The sequence below is a fragment of the Leucopleurus acutus genome (assembly GCF_964270905.1).
Source record: "Leucopleurus acutus genome assembly, chromosome: 4".
NCBI classification, from domain to species: domain Eukaryota; kingdom Metazoa; phylum Chordata; class Mammalia; order Artiodactyla; family Delphinidae; genus Leucopleurus; species Leucopleurus acutus.
The window spans coordinates 51358602-51383444 of record NC_139146.1 but is presented as its reverse complement, the minus strand read 5'-3'; the positions used below and the strand labels follow the sequence as shown (position 1 = coordinate 51383444).

The 24843-nt window shown below is 48.5% G+C and overlaps 2 protein-coding genes across 3 annotated transcripts in view; one reads left to right on the top strand and one right to left on the bottom strand.

Moving 5' to 3' along the window:
- The window catches only part of CCDC149 (coiled-coil domain containing 149), a 98347-nt gene extending 86724 nt beyond the window's left edge, over positions 1–11623 (top strand). Inside the window, exons 10-12 of one of the 2 annotated variants that reach the window (XM_082838574.1) lie at positions 721–837; positions 8938–9347; positions 10580–11623. In XM_082838574.1, coding sequence (XP_082694700.1) covers positions 721–837; positions 8938–9347; positions 10580–10669 — 617 coding nt within the window. In that variant the 3' untranslated portion in view covers positions 10670–11623. The remainder of the gene's footprint in view (positions 1–720; positions 838–8937; positions 9348–10579) is intronic. The other variant, XM_082838575.1, reaches the window with a different exon arrangement.
- Positions 11624–17714: 6091 nt separating this feature from the next.
- On the bottom strand, positions 17715–23370 carry SOD3 (superoxide dismutase 3). Its single transcript, XM_082837865.1, has 2 exons — positions 23310–23370; positions 17715–19423 (listed from the first exon to the last, which is right to left on the bottom strand). Exon 2 carries the CDS (start codon positions 19405–19407, stop codon positions 18673–18675), a length of 735 nt encoding a protein of 244 aa, XP_082693991.1. The 5' UTR covers positions 19408–19423; positions 23310–23370; the 3' UTR covers positions 17715–18672.
- Between the last annotated feature and the right edge of the window lie 1473 nt (positions 23371–24843).

Sequence of the window (24843 nt, the reverse complement as noted above, 5' to 3'; positions counted from 1 at the left end):
GCAGGTCTCTATGTCCTAAGTAGAGTTTAGCTGTGATCATTTAGGGAACCTGATGCTACCTGCCTTGTGACATACTGATGATTCGATCTAAATGACCAAAGCTAATTAAATCAGAGATACGTGTAGGGCAGTTCTGTCTCCACCATAAAGTAATAATTCAATGTGTGAAACTTATTGAGCGCTGACGAAATGCCTAAGTGCTTTACATGAATCAGTTCATTTTATCACCGCCACCCCATGAGGTGGGTGCTGTTATTCTTCCTTACCTTACAGATGAGGGCTCTGAGGCTCAGAGAGGTTCAGTGACTTGCCCAAGGCCGCCCAGCTAGCAAGCGATGGGGTCCAGGACACAGGCGCTACAGCATGGCTTCAGAGCCTGCGCTCAAAGCACTCTACTGCTGTCGTTATTATTGTTATTGTCTCACCCAGATCAAAGCCACTCAGTTTTTGGCAGACATAGCAGGCTACCCCTTAACGGTGGCATTTGTGGGCCGCCATGTCCTGAGCAGACTCTAGGACTCATAGACGGCTGGCCCTGGACCTTTCTGCCGGGTCCTCGCACTGCAGAGAGGGCAATGCTGGCCCTTTCCCTCCCACAGCACTCCCTACAACTGAAGAAGGTGCCTTGTTCACCCAAACAGCCAGCCCCTTGTGTGGGATGAGTGTGACCGGGACTCCAGGGGTCACATAATATGTCCATTTTCCTCTTTTCCATGACAGGAGGCAACGACACCATACTGTTTGGTGGCGCCGCTCTTCCCACCACGCAGAGGTCGAGATCCCCACTGCTCAAGTTCGCCGAGCAGCTCGCTGAGAGCAGAGCGAGCCCCAGGGGTGGTAAGCGGCCCTTGATTTCTTGCTCTTCCTTTGCGTGGCCAAGCCCTCCAGGGCCCTGGAGGACATCAGTCCCTCGCCTTCCTGCAGCTTCTGTGGCACCGTTGGGTCATCCCTCATGTTTCTTCTTGTTGCCTACGTGGGTTTGTCTTGTTTGGAGCTTCCTGCAGAAGAACAAGCGTCCCTGCACTCTCAGCACGGTGGCATAGAGGTTAAGAGCGAGGGTCAGGATTTGAGCAACCTGGGTTCATATTCCAGCCCCACGTCACACTGGCTGTGAGAACTTGGCCTGGTAACCTCAACCTCAGTTTCCCTACCTATAAGACGGCGAGAGGTGGTACCAACGTCAGGGAAATCTTGGCACATTGCCTGGCAATGTGGTAAGTGGTCTAGGAATCAGTTGGATGGAGAAAACGATTTCTTTACCAGGCACACTTTCTGGAGGCAGTGTGTTTTGAAGGGGATCAAGGGCCCATTTAAGGTGCCAGATGAAGCAACAGGGTCGAGAACCAGATCTCTTCCCAGGTGGCAGTCTCATTTCCCTGACTAAACTATCTTTCACATCTTTCTGAGTTTTGCTCATCTGCCCCCTCCGCCCCCAGTGTGGTTACCAGCTTCCAAGATGGCCCCAATTGATCTCCACTTCCTGGCATTTGTGCCCTGTGTAGTCCTCTCCCACACTGTATCAGCGTTGGTCTGTGTGACTGATGGATTACAGCAGAAGTGATGGTATGTGAGTTCTGAGGCCGAGTTACGAAAGACTTGTGGAGTCTGCCTTACTGTCTCTACCTGGGATCATTCACTCCGGAGGAAGCTGGCTGCCACGTCCTGAGGATTCTTGAGCAGCCCTGCATGATCTTCACGTGGCCTGGAACTGAGGCTTCCGGCCATCAGCCACGTGAGTGCGCCATCTTGGAAGCAGATTCTCCAGCCGCAGTCAAGCCTTCAGATGACAACAGCCCTGTTTAACATTTTGATGACAACCCCATTGGAGACCATTCGCAAGAACCACCCGGAGAAACTGCTCCCAGGCTCCTGAGTCTTAAGCTGCTAAGTTTTGAGACAATTTGTGAGACAGCATTAGATACTAATATACCCAGCACACGGGTGTCACGCTTCTTTCCTGGATTTCTACATTTCCTCTCCATCTTCTCTTGCTCAGAGTCATGCCTGCAACCACACCTCTATGAAAATATTTTTGACATTTTTTCCCAGTGGGTCCCATCCGCAGAGTTACCGTCCCATATTTCCCAAAGCACAAATTTTCCCACCTGCATATTCTATGGACTTCTCAAGTATGACATCACAACTCTTCCTGCTTCCTCTTTTTGTCACTTAGCTATCCAACAGAGTCATCATCAACCGCCGTCCACGTTCCTTCTCCATCCGTATCTAGTCTGCTGCTACTCTTTCTTCAGAGTTTCTTGTATCTCCATTTCTTCCACCTCTGGCTTGGCTTAGGCCCTCTTGACCTTCTTGGCAAGGCTTCCATCCTGGTTTTCCTGCCTCCCAGAATCTCCTTACTCCCTTCCCGTCTTCATCCTGCGGCTGTGGGATGAAGCTTCTGGAGCACTGCTTTCCATCAGGGTTGTACTCTGCTTAAAAATCTCAAGTGGCTCCCAACTGTCTCTCGTTAGCTGTTGTATAATAAAACACCCCAAAACTTAGAACTTCAAGCAACAGCTATGTGTTATTTATCCTGAGTCTTTGGATCCGATGGGTGGTTCTGCTAATCCGAGCTGGGTTCAGCAAGGCTCACTCCTGCTTCTGTACAGGTGTGTTTTGAAGCCTAACCAGATCACTCATACTAGTGCATGGAATGGTAAGAAGAGAAGCCTGGACGGGTCTAGGATTTCAACAGAGAGGTTCCCCAAGCACATGCGGGAAGAATTCCCGGAGAGAGCTCCTGACTTGTGGGGTTCCCACACTGGCCAGAAGACAAGGCGGGGACTTTCTAGCCAGCAGCATGAGGCTGTTTGCAAGGCTGGCCTGTGACACACCGTAGCCCACTGTGCAGTCTGGAACATGTCTTGGCTGGAGGTCATCCCATGCCAGCATCCAGTGTCCCCATGGAGATCCAAAGCCCTCCGTCTGCTGTGGCCTGCTGAGCCCCCGGGCAGGCCCAAGTCTGCTAACCTGACATGGAGTCTGAGCCTGGCTTGATTTTCAGAAGGGTAGCGTAAGTAATGGCCTGATTCAAAATGATAGCTTTCAGAGTTCCATCATTAGCTCTTATTGTTCCAACCCCGTCCTTCGCCAGCACGGGTGGCAACAAGGAAGCATTTATGTAACTGCTGTCAGTGTCTGAGATGCCCTCATCACGGCTGCATCTCTGATTAATTCCAACTGAAAGCAGCTCACACTCAGGAAGACAAAGCCCATCAGAGACCAGTTCACAAAAGAAGATGAATGTGCCCTTCGGGCCAGTGTTAGGGGGGAGGGAACACATTTTTAGAAGACCAGCAATCCTTTCTACAAAGAGCTACCGTTTTTTTCTTTTAGAGAAAATATTTTTTCTTTCTGCACTATTTGTGTCCTAATGCATTTGTATCAGTTGATTGCCTCATCATTATTGATATGTATATTGTTATTAATAAGTATTAATGATACTAATTCTGTTTGCTAAAGCAGCACGGAATAATTACTATTTGGGGGGTAATAATATTTTCCAATTCTGAGCCAATTCAGAAATCTTTCTTTTATGGAAATGGCAAGGGCTTCCCTGGTGGCGCAGTGGTTGAGAGTCCGCCTGCCGACGCAGGGGACACGGGTTCATGCCTCAGTCCAGGAAGATCCCACATGCTGCGGAGCGGCTGGGCCCGTGAGCCATGGTCGCTGAGCCTGTGCATCCGGAGCCTGTGCTCCGCGACGGGAGAGGCCACAACAGTAAGAGGCCCACGTACCGCAAAAAAAAAAAAAAAAAAAAAAAAGAAAAGAAATGGCAATGCTGTGTGTCTGTTCTCAAAGGAGAAATAAAATTCCCACAGCTTAAGCGTCAACATTCCAGAATCACAGAGTTAAAGGAAGATTCTGCTCCCACAGCAAATAACCAGAGGTCCTCCTTATTAGCTCAAGAGTTGTGGTATTTTCGGTAACTTTTCTTTGTCTTCTGATCACTACTTGAGTGTACTTTTTAGATATCTTTTGGATAAACAAAAGCGAGAAGAGGATTGGCAAATCCTGCTGTTGAACCATAAGCCAGTCTCAGAGCCTGGTCTCTATATGTTTACGGTCCTGAGACTCTGAAAATCTAGGCTTTCTTGGGAAAAAAAAAAAATCCACAATAGGACCAGCCAAGAGAATTACAGCCATGTCCATCCCCTTATTGCGACTGTGCCTTGACCTATAATGATGACAGCAGTGTGGCCCCCGTTCCCCTCACCACCCAAAAGTTGAAAAGTTCTACCTGGTAATCTCAGAGGTTTGCCATTTTAAAAAAGATTCATGCATTTGGATGTGAGCGGAATGTCATCTAAAAAAACGGCACAAGGCAAAGGACCGGCGAACCAAAAGGCCCCAGTGTAATTTAGACCACCCTCCCTTAGATGTAAATTAAGGTAGAGAAGATTAACCTGACCTACAGTAAAAACAGCGCAAATGGTTTAGGGGTTAGGTTGTTACGGATAAGGTTAATTAATTTTTCAGGGGCACCAGAATATACTATTAAGTGTCCTGGAAGAAGTAATTTCATAAGAGTAATTTCCAGAAGGAGTTTATTCATCTCACGTTGGTGAAAAATGTAGCCGCAGAAAGGACCATAATTTACTCCTTTTGAATAAAGCTTCTTGCACTATGTTGGAAACTGGCTCATTTTGACTCCGTGTTTCCCCGTGTCTCCTGTATAACCACTATAACATTTTTTCATTTGTTAGTATGAAAATTATGTGATTGCTTCCCTGAGCTACCACAGATGTAGCTAAATGATTGTGTGAGTTAGAAACCTTTTTTTCTCAAAGTGCCATTTTAAGACCTTTTAGTAACCTGAACCTGGAACAAATAAATCCAAGGACTGCTTTCATTTATTTATGGATGGTATTGAAATATATGTACAACCATATTCATTTATTCATGCATTCATGTATATGTCTATAGATTCAAACATTTAATAAGCTATTTACTGAGCCCCCCTTTACTGGCAAAGGTAAAAAATTAACCAGGTAAGATTTTATACTTCAGGTGCGTTTTATAAGCTAATTATACATAAGTAACAATTTAAGGGTTAAAAAAGTAAAAAGTATGAAGTTCCCTTAGAGGTTCAGACACAACCTTGTGGGGATTAGGACAGTGGAAGGATTCAATCAAACAGGCTTCACGGCGGAGGTGGAGGTGGGGCTCACCCTTGAAGCTGGTCATCTTGACGCATCAAGGAAAGGTGGTCACGGAGGCATCAACCATGTAAGCAAAGACGCAGAGGGCAGGGCTGGGTGCCGTGAAGGGTTCGGTGTGGCTGGAGTATAAGGACACGAGGAGAAGAGTTGGCATGGCAGGTAAATGGATGTTGGGTCACTGAAGGTCTTGAATGTCAGGAGAAGCTAGGGCTTTGTTCTCGGGGTGGTGGCGGCCTTTGGAGGTTTGAGAGCTAGGGAAAGGCATAGTCATATTTGTGTTTCAGCTCTAGTGTGTCTCACACTGTCACGTGCAGCCACATCGCCTGCGATCTTACTAAAATGCAGATTCTGAACCAGTAGGTCTGGGATAGGATACTACATGTCCAACAAACTGCCAGGTGATGCCACTGCTGCTGGTCCACGGACCCCACTTTTAGTAGCAAAGCCTTAGGGAAGGTTCCTCTCCTGATAGTTGGATTACAGCAGGAGGAGCTGGGGAGCACAGGAACCTATTAGGAACTAACGTACGTTATCCTGGCTGAACAGATCTGAAGAGTTACTTTTTTAAAAATCAAGGCTTGCTTTAGTCACTCATTTATATATTCATGAATTTCATTTAAGCACAAGTAATGGTCTCATTTTCAGGTACAATACTTACTGAAGTCAATGAGCTCTTAGGAGAGTAATACATAGTGGTCCATGACTAAATACAGGCTTTAGAGTATATACAAGATTTGGTCGAATGTCTGTCCCTGGGAAATTTCTATGGTCATTAAAAGGACTTAAGAGAAGGAAAATGGCTTCTTTTGAATGTGAGAAGCAAATCTGTGTCAGAACTAGAGGCTTGGGGTGTGGGGACAGCAGTCAAGGTCTGCCTTGACTTCTGAGAACCACAGGGTCTAGTGTTGAACACACATGTCTGGGTGCCAAGAGTTCACTCCCCAAGTGCTTCCCAGGCATGCAGAGCCTCTTTTGCTTGTTAGGTCCGGAAGGGCCATCAGAGAGTCCTGCCCCTCATTTTGTATCTGAAAAAAAGAAGGCCATGCTACCAGAAAACTACTAGAGCTAATCAGTGAATTTGGTAGAGTACCAGGATACAAAATTAGTGCACAGAAATCTCTTGCATTCCTATACACTAATGATGAAAAATCTGAAAGAGAAATTAAGGCAACACTCCCATTTGCCACTGCAACAAAAAGAATAAAATACCTAGGAATAAACCTACCTACGGAGACAAAAGACCTGTATGCAGAAACCTATAAGATACTGATGAAAGAAATTAAAGATGACACAAACAGATGGAGAGATATACTATGTTCTTGGATTGGAAGACTCAACATTGTGAAAATGACTCTACTACCCAAAGCAATCTACGTATTCAGTGCAATCTCTATCAAAGTACCAATGGCATTTTTCACAGAACTAGAACAAAAAATTTCAAAATTTGTATGGAAACACAAAAGACCCCAAATAGCCAAAGCAATCTTGAGAAAGAAAAATGGAGCGGGAGGAATCAGGCTCCCAGACTTCAGACTATACTGCAAAGCTACAGTAATCAAGACAGTATGGTACTGGCACAAAAACAGAAATACAGATCAATGGAACAGGATAGAAAGCCCAGAGATAAACCCACACACATACGGTTACCTTATCTTTGACAAAGGAGGCAAGAGAATACAATGGAGAAATGACAGCCTCTTCAATAATTGATGCTGGGAAAACTGGACAGCTACATGTAAAAGAATGAAATTAGAACACTCCCTAACACCTATACACAAAAATAAACTCAGAATGGATTAAAGACCTAAATGTAAGGCCAGACACTATAAAACTCTTAGAGGAAAACATAGGCAGAACACTCTATGACATAAATCACAGCAAGATCCTTTTTGACCCACCTCCTAGGGAAGTGGAGATAAAAACAAAAATAAACAAATGGGACCTAATGAAACTTAAAAGCTTTTGCACAGCAAAGGAAACCATAAACAAGATGAAAAGACAACCCTCAGAATGGGAGAAAACATTTGCAAATGAAGCAACTGACAAAGGATTAATCTTCAAGATATACAAGCAGCTCATGCAGCTCAATATCAAAAAAACAAACAACCCAATCCAAAAATGGGCAGAAGACCTAAATAGACATTTCTCCAAAGAAGATATACAGATTGCCAATAAACACATGAAAAGATGCTCAACATCACTAATCACTAGAGAATGCAAATCAAAACTACAATGAGTATCACCTCACACCAGTCAGAATGGCCATCATCAAAAAATCTACAAACAATAAATGCTGGAGAGGGTGTGGAGAAAAGGGAACCCTCTTGCACTGTTGGTGGGAATGTAAATTGATACAGCCACTATGGAGAACAGTATGGAGGGTCCTTAAAAGACTACAAATAGAACTACCATACGACCCAGCAATCCCACTACTGGGCATATACCCTGAGAAAACCATACTTCAAAAAGAGTCCTGTACCACAGTGTTCATTGAAGCTCTGTTTACAATCGCCAGGACGTGGAAGCAACCTAAGTGTCCATCGACAGATGAATGGATAAAGAAGATGTGACACATACATACAATGGAATATTACTCAGCCATAAAAAGAAACAAGACTGAGTTATTTGTAGTGAGGTGGATGGACCTAGAGTCTGTCATACAGAGTGAAATAAGTCAGAAAGAGAAAAACAAATACTGTATGCTAACACATATATATGGAATCTAAAAAAAAATCAAAGGGTTCTGATGAACCTAAGGGCAGGACAGGATTAAAGACACAGATGTAGAGAATGGACTTGAGGACACGGGGAGGGGGAAGGGTAAGCTGGGACAAAGTGAGAGAATGGCACTGACATATATACGCTACCAAATGTAAAATAGATAGCTAGTGGGAAGCAGCTGCATAGCACAGGGAGATCAGCTCAGTGCTTTGCGACCACCTAGAGTGGTGGGATAGGGAGGGTGGGAGGGAGACGCAAGAGGGAGGGGATATGGGGATGTATGTGCACGTATAGCTGATTCACTTTGTTATACAGCAGAAACTAACACAACAATGTAAAGCAAGTATACTGCAATAAAGATGTTAAAAAAAAAAAAAAAAAAGAAGGCCAAACAGGTCATCCTGACCACAAAGCAAGCAAATAGGAAAATGGGGTCTGGATGCTGGCTCTCAGGCCCCATGCTCTCTCCCATCCCCCTCCAGTTGCAGCTAGAGAATTTCTGTTGTACAGGTTTAGAAAGAACAGTTTAGAGAGGCGGGGTAGGGAGCTTGAAGTTGCTTTTGCATACAGCACTTTATTGAAAGTGAGAAAACACAAGTGGTCTGCATCTAAGAATGAGGTGCTGATGGAGATGGGGGTGCAGGTGCTCAATCCCTCCCTAACTCTCCTTCTGTTTCCCACACAGAGAGCAGCGAGAACCTCTTTTCATTACTAAAGAGCCCCAGATCTTCCCTGAGCTACAGAACCTACAAACCCTTTGTCCTCAGGTTAAATATTTCATGGGCACAAGGAACCACCATCAGAGAGCGAAGCAGGCGATAACCAGGCGCCTGGAAAGGAGGGGTTACAGACGTGGCCCACGTGATCCCTTTCCCTCCATTAATGACACAAGAATCACCAGAGTGGCTGTTTTCTTTTTTGTGGGTCCTGTGTTCCCTTCAGCAGGATTTTCTATGTCGGAGGCCTGGCAGCAGTGGGCCTGAGGTTGGGAGGAGAGGGGAAGTAAGGGCTGACTTCCAGCCAGAGGTTTGATGCTGTCCCTGGTCTGTTTCAGGGGAGGCTCAGAAGCAAGAACGAGATGAAAGTCGTGCCGCTGCCGAGGCGTTGACAGTGCGGGAGGATGCTGGGATTCCCGCCGTTAGCTCCCCAGCAAATCAGAGTCACAGGAACCAACGCAAGCACTTTCATCCCTCATTACCCCAGCTACCTTCTGAGGAAGAAGAAGTAAACAGGCTTGGAAGGGAAATCGTGAAACTGGCAGAGGAGCAGGCAGCTGCCAAACCAGAAGGGGTCACAAGAGAGAGTCCCGTGGAGAGTCGGAGGGACGAGATGGGGCCATCCCCGCCGGGCCTGGCCGCCAAGGGGTCGTGCCCCAAACCTTGCCCGGACTCTGCTGAGTCCAGCCAGCCTGCAGCAGAAGCTCCCACCCTGGAAGACGGCAAGGAGAGACCCCCGAGAGTGGAGGTAGAAGGAACACCATGAAAACTTGAAGGGGAACGAGGTCAGGCATGATGACACATTGAAGGCACCCGGGTCGGTAAAGAATTAAGCATCAGAACAGCTCACCGAAGTCACTTTCTCCTAAAACACCTCCAAGTCTGCAAGTGAAAAAGGACACACAGCTCCTGCTGTAAACTGTGAATATCCTGATGATGCCAGCACAGTTCGATTTATTAAATGCGGGTCCTCAAGCTTCTCAGTGTCATCTCTCTCTGCGGAAGCTGCACGCTGTGAACATGGCCAGGCGCGGAATCGTGTCAGCCATATGGCTGGTTTTCGACATCCATCTTTCTGTCAGCACTTGTTTTATTAGAGATAAGATGTTTTTCTGTTTGCGGTTAAAGTTGTCGATCAGAATTATGGGAAGGGCTTGAAATGGATGGGGTTTTTAATCAGATCACGGTCTTTGTAATGATTAGGAGGCTGTAGGGTAAGGTGTAATTAAGCACAATGGGTCCAGAGGGCCCCCGGCTCCTCTCCATCATGTCAGGGCCCGGTAGGACCTCCCAGCGTGGGTGTTCTTGGCATCCTGCCCGCAGCGCTGTCTGTAGTGGCACCGACTGGCAGGCGGAAAGGGGCTTAAGTGGGCTCAGAAGGTTAGGCTTCCGGTCTGAAATCCACAGCCCCTGTTGAGACCTGTCTGCTGACTACTAGAGCTGAATTTTCCAGCCTGTAATTCTAGAGGATTAATCGACCTGGAGTGACTGGGGAGGGCAGGACAGGGGGGAGTGGGGCGGGCTGTGGATACACAGGGAGGATGGGGGGGACTCCAGTGGTGTTTTGATGTTTTGTTTCTGAGATGAGATGAGAGCCAGAACCTGGGAATGCTGGTTCTCTCCCTTCATCCCAGGCTACATATAGGGTTTTATGGTTTTATGGTCCTGTAGGGTTGGGGCAAGATATAGCTGCTTAGGGGCCAACCCACAATCCCCCCACCACCTGAAACCTCTAGCATCACTCCTCCAACAGAATGCTGCGGCTGCTTCCCCCTGTGCTGCCGGCTACTGGGGTTTTAAAGACAGAGCTCGTGGCCCTAGAGTGGAAAGAAAGGGAAAAACAAAGTAACTCATTACAGCCTTTGTGATGATGGGGAGGGGAGGGGACTAGGGAACCAAGTTCAAGCTCCAAGAGTGGGAAAGCAGAGAGTGGTCACCCCTACCTGCTTCTTTCCTTAGGGATAAAATTAACTTTTCTAGGCGGCATCTGGCGCTGCAGCACTTGAAGCCTCATCAAATGACAGACCTTTCTTTGTGCTGAACGCAGTTCATTTCTCCAGGAAGACCTAAAACTAGATCGCAAAGCTCAGAACATCCCTGAGAACCAGAATGACTCCTTTGAGAGACTCTCCTGCAGGGAAAAGAGAAGTTCCCAAGGTGGGAGAGGTAGAAAATTCCTCAATTCATCCTAGAAATCAGAGGTTTAGACCAGGCTTGGGATCCCAGGTGTGAATCCTGCATGCACGTGGGTGACCAGCCGCCCGCCCCCAAAACTTCCCTGCCACATTTATCTCCTGACATCACTCTGCCAGCTGGGTGGGATCCATCAGACTTTGCATGTCTTGCTCTGAAGGAGAGCAAGACCAGAGGGTCCCATCCTCTGCCAAATGCACCCTGGGTGGACCTCCAGCTGCTTTCTTCCCACTCACCTGAGTTCACCCTCATCACCTAGAGGGAGGCAGGCACGCCTGAGTCAGAGCACTGTGGCTCCCGGTGAGCAGGACATGACATCTACCCCTGCCCGTCAGGCCCCGATGCCCCATTCATCCCTCTGTGCTCCAGCCTCTCCCCCTTCCCAGGCTCATCCCCTTACCTTTCCCTCCACGGAGGTCGCTTCTGCAGCTGCAAAGCTTGCCCAGGCCAGCAGCCACAGAAATCACTTTCCTGCTGCACCAGGCCTAAACTCCCTGCAAATGTTTAACACTACTGCATAGGACGCCAAAGCCACCAAAGGAAAACACAGCCAGATTTAATTCAATGATAATAACAAGAAAAATCTCTCCCCACGGAAGCCTCGGTTTTGACACAAAATTGGCCAGGTGCATGTTTTTAGGGCCCATTCATCACCTTCTGGAAAGCAGGGCTTATAATAAACTCCTACACATTCCATCATGGGCAAGAAAACTGCCATGAGTCCCAGAGTATGGGGTTCAGGGCAGGGAGTCATAGGGAGCGATAACATAAGCTCTGTGTATCCAATCAGCCTGGGTGGGGGTGGGGTGGGGGGGGGGTCTTGTGTTATTAGATGGAATTGGAGCCAATGAGATGACCCTGTCATATTTGTAATCTTGACATTTCCCTGTACATATATGTGACACTGTCCCACCTCTGCTATCCCAACTCAACATGGTTCTTCTGTTCCACAGACATTAAAAAGAGTTTCAGCAATTACTTATGGTTGTCTTTTGTCTTTTTAAGAGTCATTGTGAAAATGTATTGCATTCTGTGCCCTACTCCACCAGATAACCCTGCATCAGTTGGGGTACTCTCAGCTACAGTTCACACTTTAAGAAACTTAAACAATAAGGAAATGAATTATATTTCATAACAAGAACTTAAGAAGTAGGGAATGCCGGGCAGGGCTGGTTCATTCAAGGAAGTTATCAAGGATCTGAGTTTCTGTCTTCCTGCTTTGCCTGCCTCGGTGTCATCTACTCCCTCATGATAACACGATGGCTGCAACAGCTCCAGCCATCACCTGTTCTCACATCTGTGTCCAAAGGCAGAAGGAAGTTTCTGTGTGTGTGTGTGTGTGTGTGTGTGTGTGTGTGTGTGTGTTTTAAGAGCAGGTAACCCAGTTCTTGTCACATTTCATTGGTCAAAATTGTCACATGCCTATATGACCATGTCACATGTCTATGTCTAAAACAGTCCTTAGCAAGGAAGATGAAATTACTCTGATGGGCTTAGATTCATCAAGATTATCCTCTGAATTGGGGAGGAGACTTGTCCCTGGACATGTAGACTCTAAAAGGGTGAACACTAAAACAAAATCAGATCTTGGCAAGTGTAGCAGAGTGGGGGATAGATTTGAGTAGATTTGAGTAGGCCACCAATAGCATTGTCTCTGAACCCCACATGTCTGTTCTTGTTTTATTTTTTCTTTTAAAAGCCAGAATATTGCATTACTGATGAGTGTGGAGTTGAGGGAGGGGTGGTTGTTATTTGTTTGTTTGTTAAGAAAAATGCCATCTCATCTCTCCCATTCCCTGACTTCTTTATTACCTGTCCTATTTTGCAGCTGACACGTTCCCACCTTTGTTTACCTCTTGAAGTGTATCTGTCCTTCCATTATTTTTCCAGCTCAGTTGCCAGCAGAATGCTGAACAGTCTGGATAAATGAAACCGAGCTGACAGGTCTCTTAATGAAAGCTTGTTTGCACACTCTGCATTTCTTGTGATCGCTCTGTACCTGGGAGCCTTTAGGTGTGGATTTTTACATATGAGTGTTTGTCATTCTTTTAATTAAGGCCTGTGGAAATGGATTGGTTTTTGTAAGCCAGACATTTCTCATCCCTAACTCCTCTTTCCATGCCTCCTCTGCACCTTCCTCTCCCCCTCCCCCTTTCTCCTTCTCCTGGAACAGCCTCTGTCGTTAGGAGGCCCCCGATGGCATTCAGCTCAATCCCTGCTGGAACCTGCTCCTAGTTGGCAGTCTTAAGGAAGCGAAATTCATTTTCCCATCATTTTTCCTCTTTCTGTGCCCTCACTCCCAGACACACACCACCATCATGACTTGAAGCTCTAAAAAAAGAGTTCTAGTATCAGTCATTCATGTGTTGGAGTGAATTTGGGGATGTGTTATTCCTTCTGGGAGCATTTGCACCCCAGCTCACCACCTGAATTGTTCCAAACGGATGTCCAATCTTCTCTCTAAAGAATTTCGAAGATCAGCTACTTGCTTATTGGGGTTACCTTTTCTGTCTCTTTCAAATCACAGCATGCCTTTGCCACTCTTGGTTTCCTCTAAAACCTGTGGCTCTCTCCTGGCTGGCTTATTTCCTGTAGCCCTGTGACTTGATACCTTATTTCTCTTTGAAGAAGGTCTCTATTTGAGTCCCTTCCATCTCTGCCCTCTGCTTTCATTTTGGAAGCCTCCATCTGGAGCAATCTTCCTCCTTAATAATACTGAGGGTACCTTCATATGGCTCAGTTAGGATGTCAAAAAGCCAAAGGATCCCCCTCAACCCACTACATTAATATATTCCTTGTTTTCCAGATGTCTTTCTGAACAGAGAAAAATTTGTACATTCTACAGATTGCAATAGAGAGCGAGGCAGTGAATCTAATTAGAAATAAGCAGAAAAATAAGAAGGACCCATCTCTCGATATTACAGTTGTTCACAAAAACAAAACAAAACAAAACAAATTGATACAGCCTGAAGGTAATTTAAAACGATAGATATAGATGTGTCGCCTTACGTTTCATAACACCTCTTTACCAAATGAGGATTGTTTTTTCGGATTCTTAGGGAAAGTTTGCATAATACTGACAAGTATGATTTTCTGGAATCTATATGAGCCCAGGAATATATTTTGGGATCTTGGCAAAGGCCAGTGATAGCCTATTAAATTTAAAACAACGGACTTAAAAAAAAAAAAAAAAAAGCAGGTGCTGTTTTGTAATTTGATTTAAACAAAGTAACTTCTATTCAGTTGTAGACCTTGATTTAGTGGATCTATGATCATCATGTATCATAACTGTATCTTTTTTGTCACCTGAAATTAAAATGTAATTATCCTGATGTAGGTGATTAATCATCGGTATTATTTACATTATCCTCCTCCCACCCTCGCCGAAGGCCGAGGCTAGGCTGAGCATAGCTTTTAGCATATTGCAGCAACTTATCACTTGCAATCCGTCCCTAAAATTTTTAGATCATATGCTAGTCGTGAAAAATATGGAGAATGTAAAGATTTTATGCATTCAGTCAAAAACGCCAGATCTAAAATCAGTTAGTTAATTTCCTGCCATCTTTCAAGTTGACCAAAGCACTCACTGATTTGCTCTATTTTCTTACGTTTTTAGTATTTCTGTATATACACGCACTGAAAAGCCCCACTTGGAAGAAAAATTCACTGCAATTCGGAGAAAAAGCTTATCCTAAACATCTAAAGATAGCGTTTCTAATTATTGTCGACATTGTGTTTAAACTGTGCAAACTGGAGCATTATTCTCACTTTACCAGCTGCGTCTAGGTAGAGTCATTACATCAAACGCTTCTAATTTTACAAAAAGAAATCAAAACAAGTGTGTGTTTAAGTCTCAGTGACAAACGCAAACCCTGTGAGTCAAATAGGCAAACTGATTAGCAAGCTGGCTGGGAAGTCAAAACAGCAAATATAAGAAGATTAACAAAATAGATCTGTAAGAGGAGAGGAGTAAAAATAGCCTCCAGGGGCCAAATGGGGTCCTGTGGGCGGGTCTGGTGGCACACATCCGGTTCTGTGCAGGAACCAGATGCCTGCCCTTATGGGCACCAGTCTTTCCTTCATCTTGGCCCCTCCCCCCAAGAGTTGGGATCACAGAATTCATCTCAGCTGGCCTCTTAATGGATGCGGAAATCCTTCTTCCAAACCGAAGAGGTAGCAGCCTTGCCTTTACTTGAATCCTTCTAGTGACACGACACTCACTACCTTTCAAGGTCATCCAATCCATGACTAGGCAGCTATTTTTGACCTTAGCCATTCATTAGCTCCTGAGGCCTTCACGCTATGCTATACACCTCTCATGAGTAACCCTTGATTTAATCTTCACAACAGTCCAATGCGATAGTCTTATTTTACAGATGAGAGAGCTCAGGCCCAGAGAGGTGAAGTGACTTGCCCAGGTCACACAGCTTATAAGTGTGGCTGAGCTGAGGTTCCAAACAGGCCTTTCTACCTCAGCCTAAACTTTCAGCCCCTGTGCTGTATACATTCCTGGCCCTTACAGTGAACTGTAACTTGCCCCTCTGTTATTTCCTCTCTTTGTTTCTTGGCTCTGGAGCCCCATAGAATAGTGTATCAATCCCATTCCCATGAATGGACACGACAGAAATGAAGCAGATCTGCGAGGGTATTTCTTCAGTCTGGGGGGTGTCAAGGGTAGTGAAGAGAGAAACTAAAAACAGAAGGTGCTGTGGTCTGAATGTTTGTGTTCCCCCCAAAATTCATATGTTGAAATCCTAACCCCCAAATATGATGGTATTAGAAGGTGAGACCTTTGGTAGGGGGTCCCAAAGTCATGAAGGGGGAGCCCTCGTGAATGAGGTTGCTGCCTTAAAAAAGGCTTGAAAGAGATCCCTCATCCCTTCTACCACGTGATAACACTGCAAAGAGGTACGGGCTGTGAGTCCCAAAGAGGGCTCTCACTGACGATGCTGGCGCCCTGATCTTGGACTCCCAGTCTCCAGAACTGTGCGATAAATTTCTATTGTTTATAAGCTACCCAGTCTCCAGTATTTTGTGACAGCAGCCTGAACAGACCAAGACGGAAGACAAGTGATGAGACGTACCAGCCCCCTTCTGAAAACTAAGTGCAAACTTCCCTTGATGATCCTGAATTAACCTATAATCTGGGCGGCAGAGTCGAAGATGGGGTGTTGGTTTTTATTCCTGTCCATCGTGTGTTCCTATGTAATTGCTGCCTTGTTTTCACAACTTTTAATTGCAGGGGTAGGCAAATGCCTCTATGTGAAATCAGGATATTTAAAGGCTCAGTTTGCTAATTCCCTTTTCAGTGCTGACCCGTACATTTCAAGTTAATATTTCAAACCGTTACTGAACCAAACTTGGTACCGCTCGCCTGACATGCGGTAAAGCCAATCTACGGACACTGCCTCGTGGTGAGGGAAAGTACAGTGTTTATTGCAAGGCACCCAACGTGGGACCAAGCAAGGAGAACGGGCAGCTCATGCTCAGAAGACCCAAAGGCCCTGATAGCTTTCAGGGAAGGGTTAAAGGCAAGGTGAGGGAGAGGGTCACAGGGTGCACAATCAGCTCATGACATCCTTCTGGTTGGTTGGTGATGAGGACGGGGTGATGTTTCAGGAATCTCAGTCATCAACCTTCTGGTTCCAGCCGGTCTGGGGTCTACGTGCTGGTGGTCAGCATGCTGTTAACTTCTTCCACCTGGTGAGGGTTTCAGTATCTGCAAAACAGCTCAAGGATATGGCCCAGGATGTTCTCTATAGCACTTGAGGAGGAACTAAAGGTCCCTGGCTTTGTTTTATAACTAGACTGTTATTGTCTCGCTTGACTGTTTCCCTTTGTTTCTGCATTTTCTCACTTCTCTGATTAAATTTGCTCTCTGGAACCTGGGGAAGGCCTAGGAGGCTAGAGCTTTTATACAAACTGGTGTGGGGGTGGGGTGGGGGGGGACACAAGGGGTCTGTCCCTGGGAAGGCCTCGCAGAGTCCTGCTCCGTTTCAAAACCAGTGAGAACCGGTTGGTGGAGCAAATTCACCAGGCAATAGGCTTTCTTCCCACTTGTCGCTTGGGCTCAAGGAAAGGGTTTTAAATAACAAGGTAGTCCTAGTAAGAGGTAAAAATAACCACTGGGGATGGCTTTCTGGCTAAGGTTCAGTTTGACTCACTATCTTAAGAGTCTGGGAGAAACAGAAGCTGCCTCTGAGGAACCAGGGTGGGAAAGCCACAGCTAGGAAGTGGGTCTACCCCAGGATGGATACTTCAGTAAATGAAAGTGAATACACAAGACTGATCTAGTCTGTGTATAGATTATAATTTTCACAGAGAGAGGCAGAACCTCCATCAAGCCTTAATTAAGACCAACCTGCCTTTGGACCCCACTGCTTCCAACTGCTTTTGTATCAAGAAGTCAAGAAGGGCATTGTCCTGGTTGTGGAGAAAGCTGACAACTTTAGATACCAACACCAACCTCCCTATAACTTGCCCAGGGACACTGCCTCACTGGCCCTGTCTCCGCCCTCTGGGAAATGGACCTCAGGCTTCCCACAGAGGCAGATGTGAGAGGCCAGTGGGCCCAGTGAGTTGGTGTACCGCTCATGCCAGGCCAGTGGCTCCAGCATCAGAATCACTGGGAAGCTTGTTGCAAATAGATTTTCTCCTCTCCCTTTGGACTCTACAGCTCTGGCATGTGGCCCAGGAAGCTGTATTTTTTTTCCCATTTCCCTAAGTGATCCTGGTTTCCTCCCTCTTGCGAGCCACACCCCAAGGCATGATGATCAGTGACTGAGCCTTGCAGCCAACAGAGCTGGACAGGGGAGAAGGAGAAGTCCTAAGAGGTTTGGGAAACATCTTTGCCATTCCCCAAAAAATAGCTGAGTGGGGAGAGAAGCCTCAAATAAACCAAAACGGTAACCAAGGCCCCCATGCAGTACTGAATTGCTAAGTTTTTAATGTGCAACACGAAGACTGCCAAACAGCCCACAAAGGAGCAGCTCTCTGGGGTGTGGGGTTGGGGGAATAGCTGGAGACACCGGGCAGGGGCGCCAGGCTGCACTGCACATGCTGGGGAGGGGGAGGGGGAGAGGCAACCTCAGCAGGGGTCTCAGACTGCCTAGGAGGAACCTAAAGGGGGTGGGGGTAGGTAGGTTCTTAGGGCATTGAGGGATCTCAGGGCTCACAGGGTGAGGGCAGGGTTGCCAGGGTGGAAGGGGGGGAGTCTGGAAGACCCTCAGGGTAAATGAGGATATTTCAGTATCTCTGGGGGTCCTCAGAGCTCAGGGTGCCCTCTGGATGAAAGGGGGTGTCTCAGTGTACATGGTTTGAGACCTCAGGGTGGAGGGGATTTTCGGGGAGATCCTAGCCATGGCAAAAGTGGTACCTCAGAGTCGGGAGTGTCTCTGGGAGCAAAAGGAGAGAAATCAAGATGAGAAGGTGGGGACTTGGGTCACACGGGGGGATCTTGGGCACTTGGAGAGGTGTCAGGGCGTAGAGGTGTCCCAGGGTTCTTGGAGTGGTGTCAGGCATGGAGGGACCCTGGGATGTGTAGAAGGGGTCCTGGGTCACACGGGGGGATCTTGGGCACTTGGAGAGGTGTCAGGGCGTAGAGGAGATCCTGGGGCACTTGGAGGGGTGTCAGGGTGTAGAAGGGGCCTCAGGGTGCTTGGAAGAGGTGTCACAGAACAGACAGATCCAAGTAGAGGGGGCCCTGGGCCACATGGAGGGAATCTCAGGAGTTTGGAGAGGTGTCAGGCGTAGAGGAGTCTTGGGGTCCTCGGAGGGGATCTCAGGCATTTGTAGGGGTGTCAGGGCGTGGAGGGGTTCCCAGGGCACATGGAATGGGTCTGGGGCGTGCAGGGAGCTCTCGGGGCGTCCGGGTGGAGGGCTCAGCTGGCCTTGCACTCGCTCTCTCGCCGCCGCTTCTTGCGCTCCGCGTGCTCCTGTGCCTGGCGCGCCCAGGGCCCCGGCCCGCACAGGCCCACCACGCAGCAGGCGAGCCGGCGGCCCGCGTTGCCGTTCTCCAGGCTGGCCTGGTTGCCACCGCGGCCCAGGTCATCCTCGCCCTCGTGGATCACTACGGCGCGGCCCGCGATCGAGTGCGGGCCAAAGAGCGAGGCGGCCAGGCCGGAGCGGTACTTCCAGATTTGGCCGTCGCGCACCACGAAGTTGCCGAAGTCGCCCGGGTGCTGCGGGTGCGGCACGCCCAGCGGGTTGTAGTGCGCGCCGGTGGAGCCGCAGCCCTGGCTCAGGTCCCCGAACTGGTGCACGTGGATGGCGCGGCTGGTGCCGTTGGGCTCGGCCGGGAACCCCTCCAGGTGGAAGAAGGCCTCGAGCAAGGCGCCGGGCCGCAGCTGCCGGAAGAGCACGACGCCGCTCACCCGGGGCTGCGCCGCGTCCAGCGTGGTCGACGGCAGCACGGGGCAGGTGGCGTGGAGCGCGGCGTCCTGGCCTCCGCCCGCCGCCCACCACTGCGTCAGCTGCCGCCAGATCTCCGTCACTTTGGCGTGCATGTCGCGGATCTGCTCCTGAATGCGGGAGCCGGGCTGCTCCATGTCCGGGTCGGCGGAGACTTCCGAGGCGCGGGATGTCAGGAGCAGGTAGGCACAGAGCAGCGCCAGCATGGCCGGAGTCGGGCACCTGCGGGCACCCCCAGGGGGTGGGGGCAGAGCGAGATTTAGTCACTGGAAACCTGGAATCCCAGGGACCCGGTGCCCTTGAATCCAAACGCTTCCTGCCAAGGGGCTTCCTTGCCTAGCGTGCTTTTTCTTCTTTCGGCCCCTGTCTCTTCAGGGCCTGCTGCGTTCCAGGAACTGTGTTAGGTGCTGTGGTTGTAAAGATGGATGGGACATAATCTCAAGAAACTCAGGAGGGTCTTTCTGAGCCACAGATCTGATCACGGTCCTCCCAAGTCCCATCTCCATTGCGTGGGGAGTCCAGGACAATTGGCCCGGGGTGGGGGGTTGTCTCAGGACACACGAGCGAGGCTCTCATGGCCCTTTCAGATGTCCTCCCTCTCCTTATCTCTGCCCCTCATCTTCTGCTGCTCTCTTTCTGCATCCTCTGTTACACAGGCAGCGTAAGGCTCGCTGCCGCGCTCCTTGCACTTGCGGTGCCTTCTCTCTGAAGTGCCCTATCCCTTCTTCTCTGCCATGCTCAGTAGACTAAAGCTAGAAACTCAGTTTTATTCGTCAGTGTCCGTAGCATCTGGGCCTGCACTTGGCAGTAGGACATGTTTAATATGTGAAGGTTGAATGAGGAGTTCACTGACAGACAGATGTGTCATCAGATCATTCCAATGCCATCCTGTAACTGAAGATGGAGCCTTGTTCTGGGGAAGGACAGAGTAAGGAGTGCCCATCTCCCTGGGAGACTCCAGGAGGGCTTCCCAGAGGAGGTGACTTTTAAGGGTCTCACAAGACAAGGAGGAGTTTTTCAGCCAAGCCAGGTCAGAAGTCCATTTCAGGCAGGAGGCACAACATGCTGTGTTCACAGGCTGTGAAGGGACACAGTTCGTTTTGGGGATGGGGTAATTCAGTGTGGCTGGAACATGGCCTGTGCCACCAGAGAGGAGTCGAGGCTGAAGAGGGAACGCTGAGCCAGGGATGGAAGGGCTGGCTTTTCTGTACTAAGGTGTGTGGTTATTAGCCAGGAGGCTAGTGCTGGTGGAAGTTTTTAAGCAGAAAAGTGAGTGTTGAGATAGTTTTTAGTTCATTAAGTCTGGCAAGAGAAAGGATGTGGGCTGGATTTGGGGAATAGAGAGGACAGGGGAGAAGGACAAGAAGAAATGGAGACACAGCGGAGAAATAGAGGTAGTCAGAGGGTGATGAGTTAGGAGGCAGCAGCAGCGATCCAGACCAGAAAAGGTGAAGGCTTTTACCAAGGTGGAGGCAGCATGGATACAGGAGACATTCTGGGTACCACTGGCAGTGGGGAAGAGGAGTTGAGGATGACTGAGTTCCCAGCAGGGGAGACTGGGTGATGGATGGTGGTACCAGGCCCCGAGAAGAAGGGAGAGAGGGCAAGTTCAACCCGAGCCTGCTGAGATGCGAGATCCCAGGTGGGATGTTCAGCAGATGGTTGTAAATGGGGCTTCTGGCCTTTGTAAGAGGCAGTGTAACGGGGAGGGGTTCTCAGTGTCGGCTGCACATCAGATTCTGGTTCTTAAAGTTCAGACGCCCAGGCACCACCCTAAGGGATTCTGATTCAGTGGGCGTGAGTTGCTTTGTTTTGTTTAAAGCTCCATCAGAGATTCGGGGACCCAACCAGGAATGTTATGGTGAGACACATATACCATATTGCATAACCGCAATAGCATGGGGGAAGTTACTGACTCTCTCTTAGCTGTAAAACAGGCTGGTAAGACCACCAAGGGCCACCAGGAGGTGTAAACGAGATATGAGATGCCAAGCTATTTTCACATGTTTCCGTCTGCCCACAGGGATCAATGCTGCCTCCAAAGAGCTGGTCTGAGGGTCAACTGCACTTTCAAAGGCCTTCTCCGACCCCCAAGCAGGTGCCATTTTAAAATTAAATTCTGGGGTTGAGTGTTTATTCTTTCCGTAACCATTACAGGAATGCAGTCTAGTGTGGTGATTAAAAGAATGGATTCCGGAGCTCACTGGACCTGAAGCCTGACTCTGCCACTTCACTTACTCTTTAAGAGTTAGCATAATTGTTATTTTGGTTACAGAGTAGCAGAGAAAATGCTGGACTGCAAACTCTAGTTGGGCTCCCCCTCCTCTCTGAGCCTCAGTTTTCTTATCCGCAAATAGAGATAATAATACTTACCTTGGAGTCTTGCTGTGAGGTTTAAAAGACACAATTAGAATTGCCCGCATTTACTGAACACACCTGAAGGCACTGTTAAAAGCACTTGGCATGTGTTAATTCATTTAAGCCTCACGAAAACCCTCTGGGGTTTTTGCCCATTGTTATGCCCATTCTAAAGTGCAGGAAACTGAGGCACAGAAAGGCAGGTGTCCTGCCTGTGGTTACACATACAATAATAGCTGAGGCAGGATTTGAAAAGGTGTGGTCTGCTCCAAGCCCACGGTTTAGGCACCACACTGAACAGCTCTCATCAAGGCACTTAGCCCAGAGCCTGCTACATAGAAAATTCCCAGTAAATGGCAGCTCTTAGCTATCAGGGAGAAACTGCAGATAGGGATTTCAGGACCATCAGCTGAAAGATGCTATTGCAGCCCTGGGAGGAGGAGGTGGCCAGGAAAGGCGCCAAGAAGGAGTGACAAGTAGGAGGAGAAGTCCAGAAAGTGACATCAAGGGAACCCCCTCTGATGTGGCCTGGTTACTACGCTGAAGCCCCAGGGAGTGGGGGTGGGAGTGGAGGAGCCTCCCTGAGGCCAGACCTTGGCTTCAAGGTCTCCATCATCACCCACCACCCCTCTCCTTCTGAACCGGTCGTGGCCCTCAGGTGGGCTCTGCCGATCGGAAGGTACTTCCTTAAAAACATACAGCAAAGACAGATTGTTTTGGGTGTGTCCACAAAGCTTTCTTTTCCAAGAATGCTTGGGTCATGATGAACACTTGAAGGAGATGTTTTTCTCTTAAAAAGAGAATTCTTCTTAAATCCCAGGTAACCCCTGACTCCTTGGGTCTTATTAAGCTTTTCACTCTAGCCCTCAAGGCCCGCCTGCATAAGGCTCACCCTACTGGCTCAGTCTCTCACTCAGTTTGAGCTGTGGACGACCGAGTGGTTTTTGGAGGGCCCACTTGGTCCAGAAGGGAGAACACAGTTATCAGAGACAGGGGACAAAGCAAGCCTCCGGGCCGGTGCCTCCTTCCTGGGTCTGGGTCTGGGAAGACTGCGGCCCCCGCGAAGGCTGCGGTGTGTTCTAATGCCTGGGCGCCCTCCGAGAAGGGGTCCCAGCTGTGCGCCTGAGGCAGCCAGGCCCTCCCTTTGTGCCTCCCCTAAGCAGGTGGCTTTTCCTCACCACCCATGCAGGCAATATCCAGAAACATCCGCCTTCCTCACTCCAGATTTCTTTTTTCTCTAACCCGGAGGACGCTGAGGTCCTCTTGGCCTGGCATTAGCAGATCCGAGAACAGTCATTTTCTCCTCCCCGTTGCCCTCCTCACCCCTCTCCCCGCCTCCCCACTCCTCTGCTTTACAGCAGCTGGGCTCTGTCAAGAAGCGTGTTTAGATAGCCAGTGGGAAGCAGCCACCTAGCACAGGGAGATCAGCTCGGTGCTTTGTGACCACCTGGAGGGGTGGGATAGGGAGAGTGGGAGGGAGACGCAAGAGGGAGGAGATATGGGAACATATGTATATGTATAACTGATTCACTTTGTTATACAGCAGAAACTAACACACCACTGTAAAGCAATTATACTCCAATAAAGATGTTAAAAAATAAAAAGAAGAAGAAGCGTGTTTCCCTCCCACGAAAATGATCGTATCCTTCTCCTGGGAGAGGCTGGATGCCCCGCCCCAGTTTCAAACTCAGTAAGCACACTCCGAGAAGAACGAAATGAACCTCGCACTCACTCACGACTTCGCACTCACCTTTCCAGCTCTTCCAAGAGAGCTTTCCCTCCTGAGACCTGGGGAGCAGTACCCCGCCAGCCGCCAGCCGGTCGCAGGAACTCGGAGCGGGCTCCTGGGCTGTTTGTGGCCGCGCAGGGCAGCCTCGGGGGGAGTGGTCACCGCGAGGAAAGAAAGTCATTGGGCATGGGTTTAGGGAGGGAAGGCGGCTAGGCAGTCCTTGTTGTGGAATTGCCTCACCTCCTCCAGCGCTGTCACCTCCCCCCAGCCCCGCGTTCCCTAGCCAAGTATTCCTTTTCGTGACTTCACTGGTTTGTGCAGACGTAGCAAGTGACCTTCAGGGTGTAGCAGCGGAATAAAAAGTAGACCGAAAATAGCCTGTTTGGAGACGTGTACAATGGTCTCTTTCTTGAGAGGCCCTTTGCTCTCCCCTGATTTCCTCAGCTATTGATTTATTTTTGCTGGATGCATCTAAGATGGAAACGCCCACAAATATGCGTGATGTTTCCTCCAGAACTGTGCGGCCACACCTGTGAGAGGTGAGACGCAGGCGGGGACTCAGGCTGCAGAGTGTCAGCTGTGTCACTTCCTAAGGATGTGCTCCTGGACCAACTCCCTGTGCCTCTGTTTCATCATCTGTAAAATGGGGAGGCGAGGCTAACCCGATGCCCCAAACGTTATCACTCTCATCCTGTTCTCGCTTCCTTATTAAAGTTATGGAAGAGTCTTTTAAAAGAGTGTGGTCTGAGGCACCCATGAATCTTTCTTCCTTTGCGGCCATGATCTTTTCTCAATCACAGCAGCTCTTTCCAAAAGGAGCTTTTTTCCCCAGAAAAGTCCACATGGGAAAAGGCAGCCTGCCTGTCTGCTTGTCTGCCTGCCAACCTTCCTTCAATAAATGCTTAGTGGGTGCTCGCTCCATTGTGTGCTGGTACCCAAACCTGGGAGAGTCCCTGCCCTTTGGGGTTCATACTCTGGGGAGGGAAACAGCGGTGTCAATAGATCCATCCAGTACAGAGTGGGGACTGTAGCTGGGGAGGGATGGACAGGGTCCCTAAAGACCCAAACATTAGTCCTGGCCGCAGGACAGCGTGTTCAAAATCTAGACTTCCAGGCACCATCGCAGGCTGAGTGAATCGATTACCAGCAAGGGCTTTCTGGAATCATCTTTTTAAAAGCTGGTTATTCTGGGGTACAACCATGTTTGGGAACCTCTACTTGGCAGGAAGAAAAACTAAAGATCTTTGTCCCGGGGCAGACATTTCGCAAGATAAGGTGGAGACTTCTGAGAACTCAGAGCCTCCAGCCCTCTGTCCCAGACATCAGTCCTTCTGGTTCACTGGGAACTCAGGCACCATCAGCTCAATCCATGCCTCTCTGCGTTCTGTTGATCGGCATAGGTGCCTTTGACTAATGACTTTTCCAAGTTCCAGATGCTGCCTGCCACTCTGGCCCACCCTGAAACATCTGGTTTCTCTTTGTGACTCTTTCATCCGACTAAAAATAATCTGTATTTCATTCAGTTCTTGAAGTAATAATTATATCAGTTTGTAAC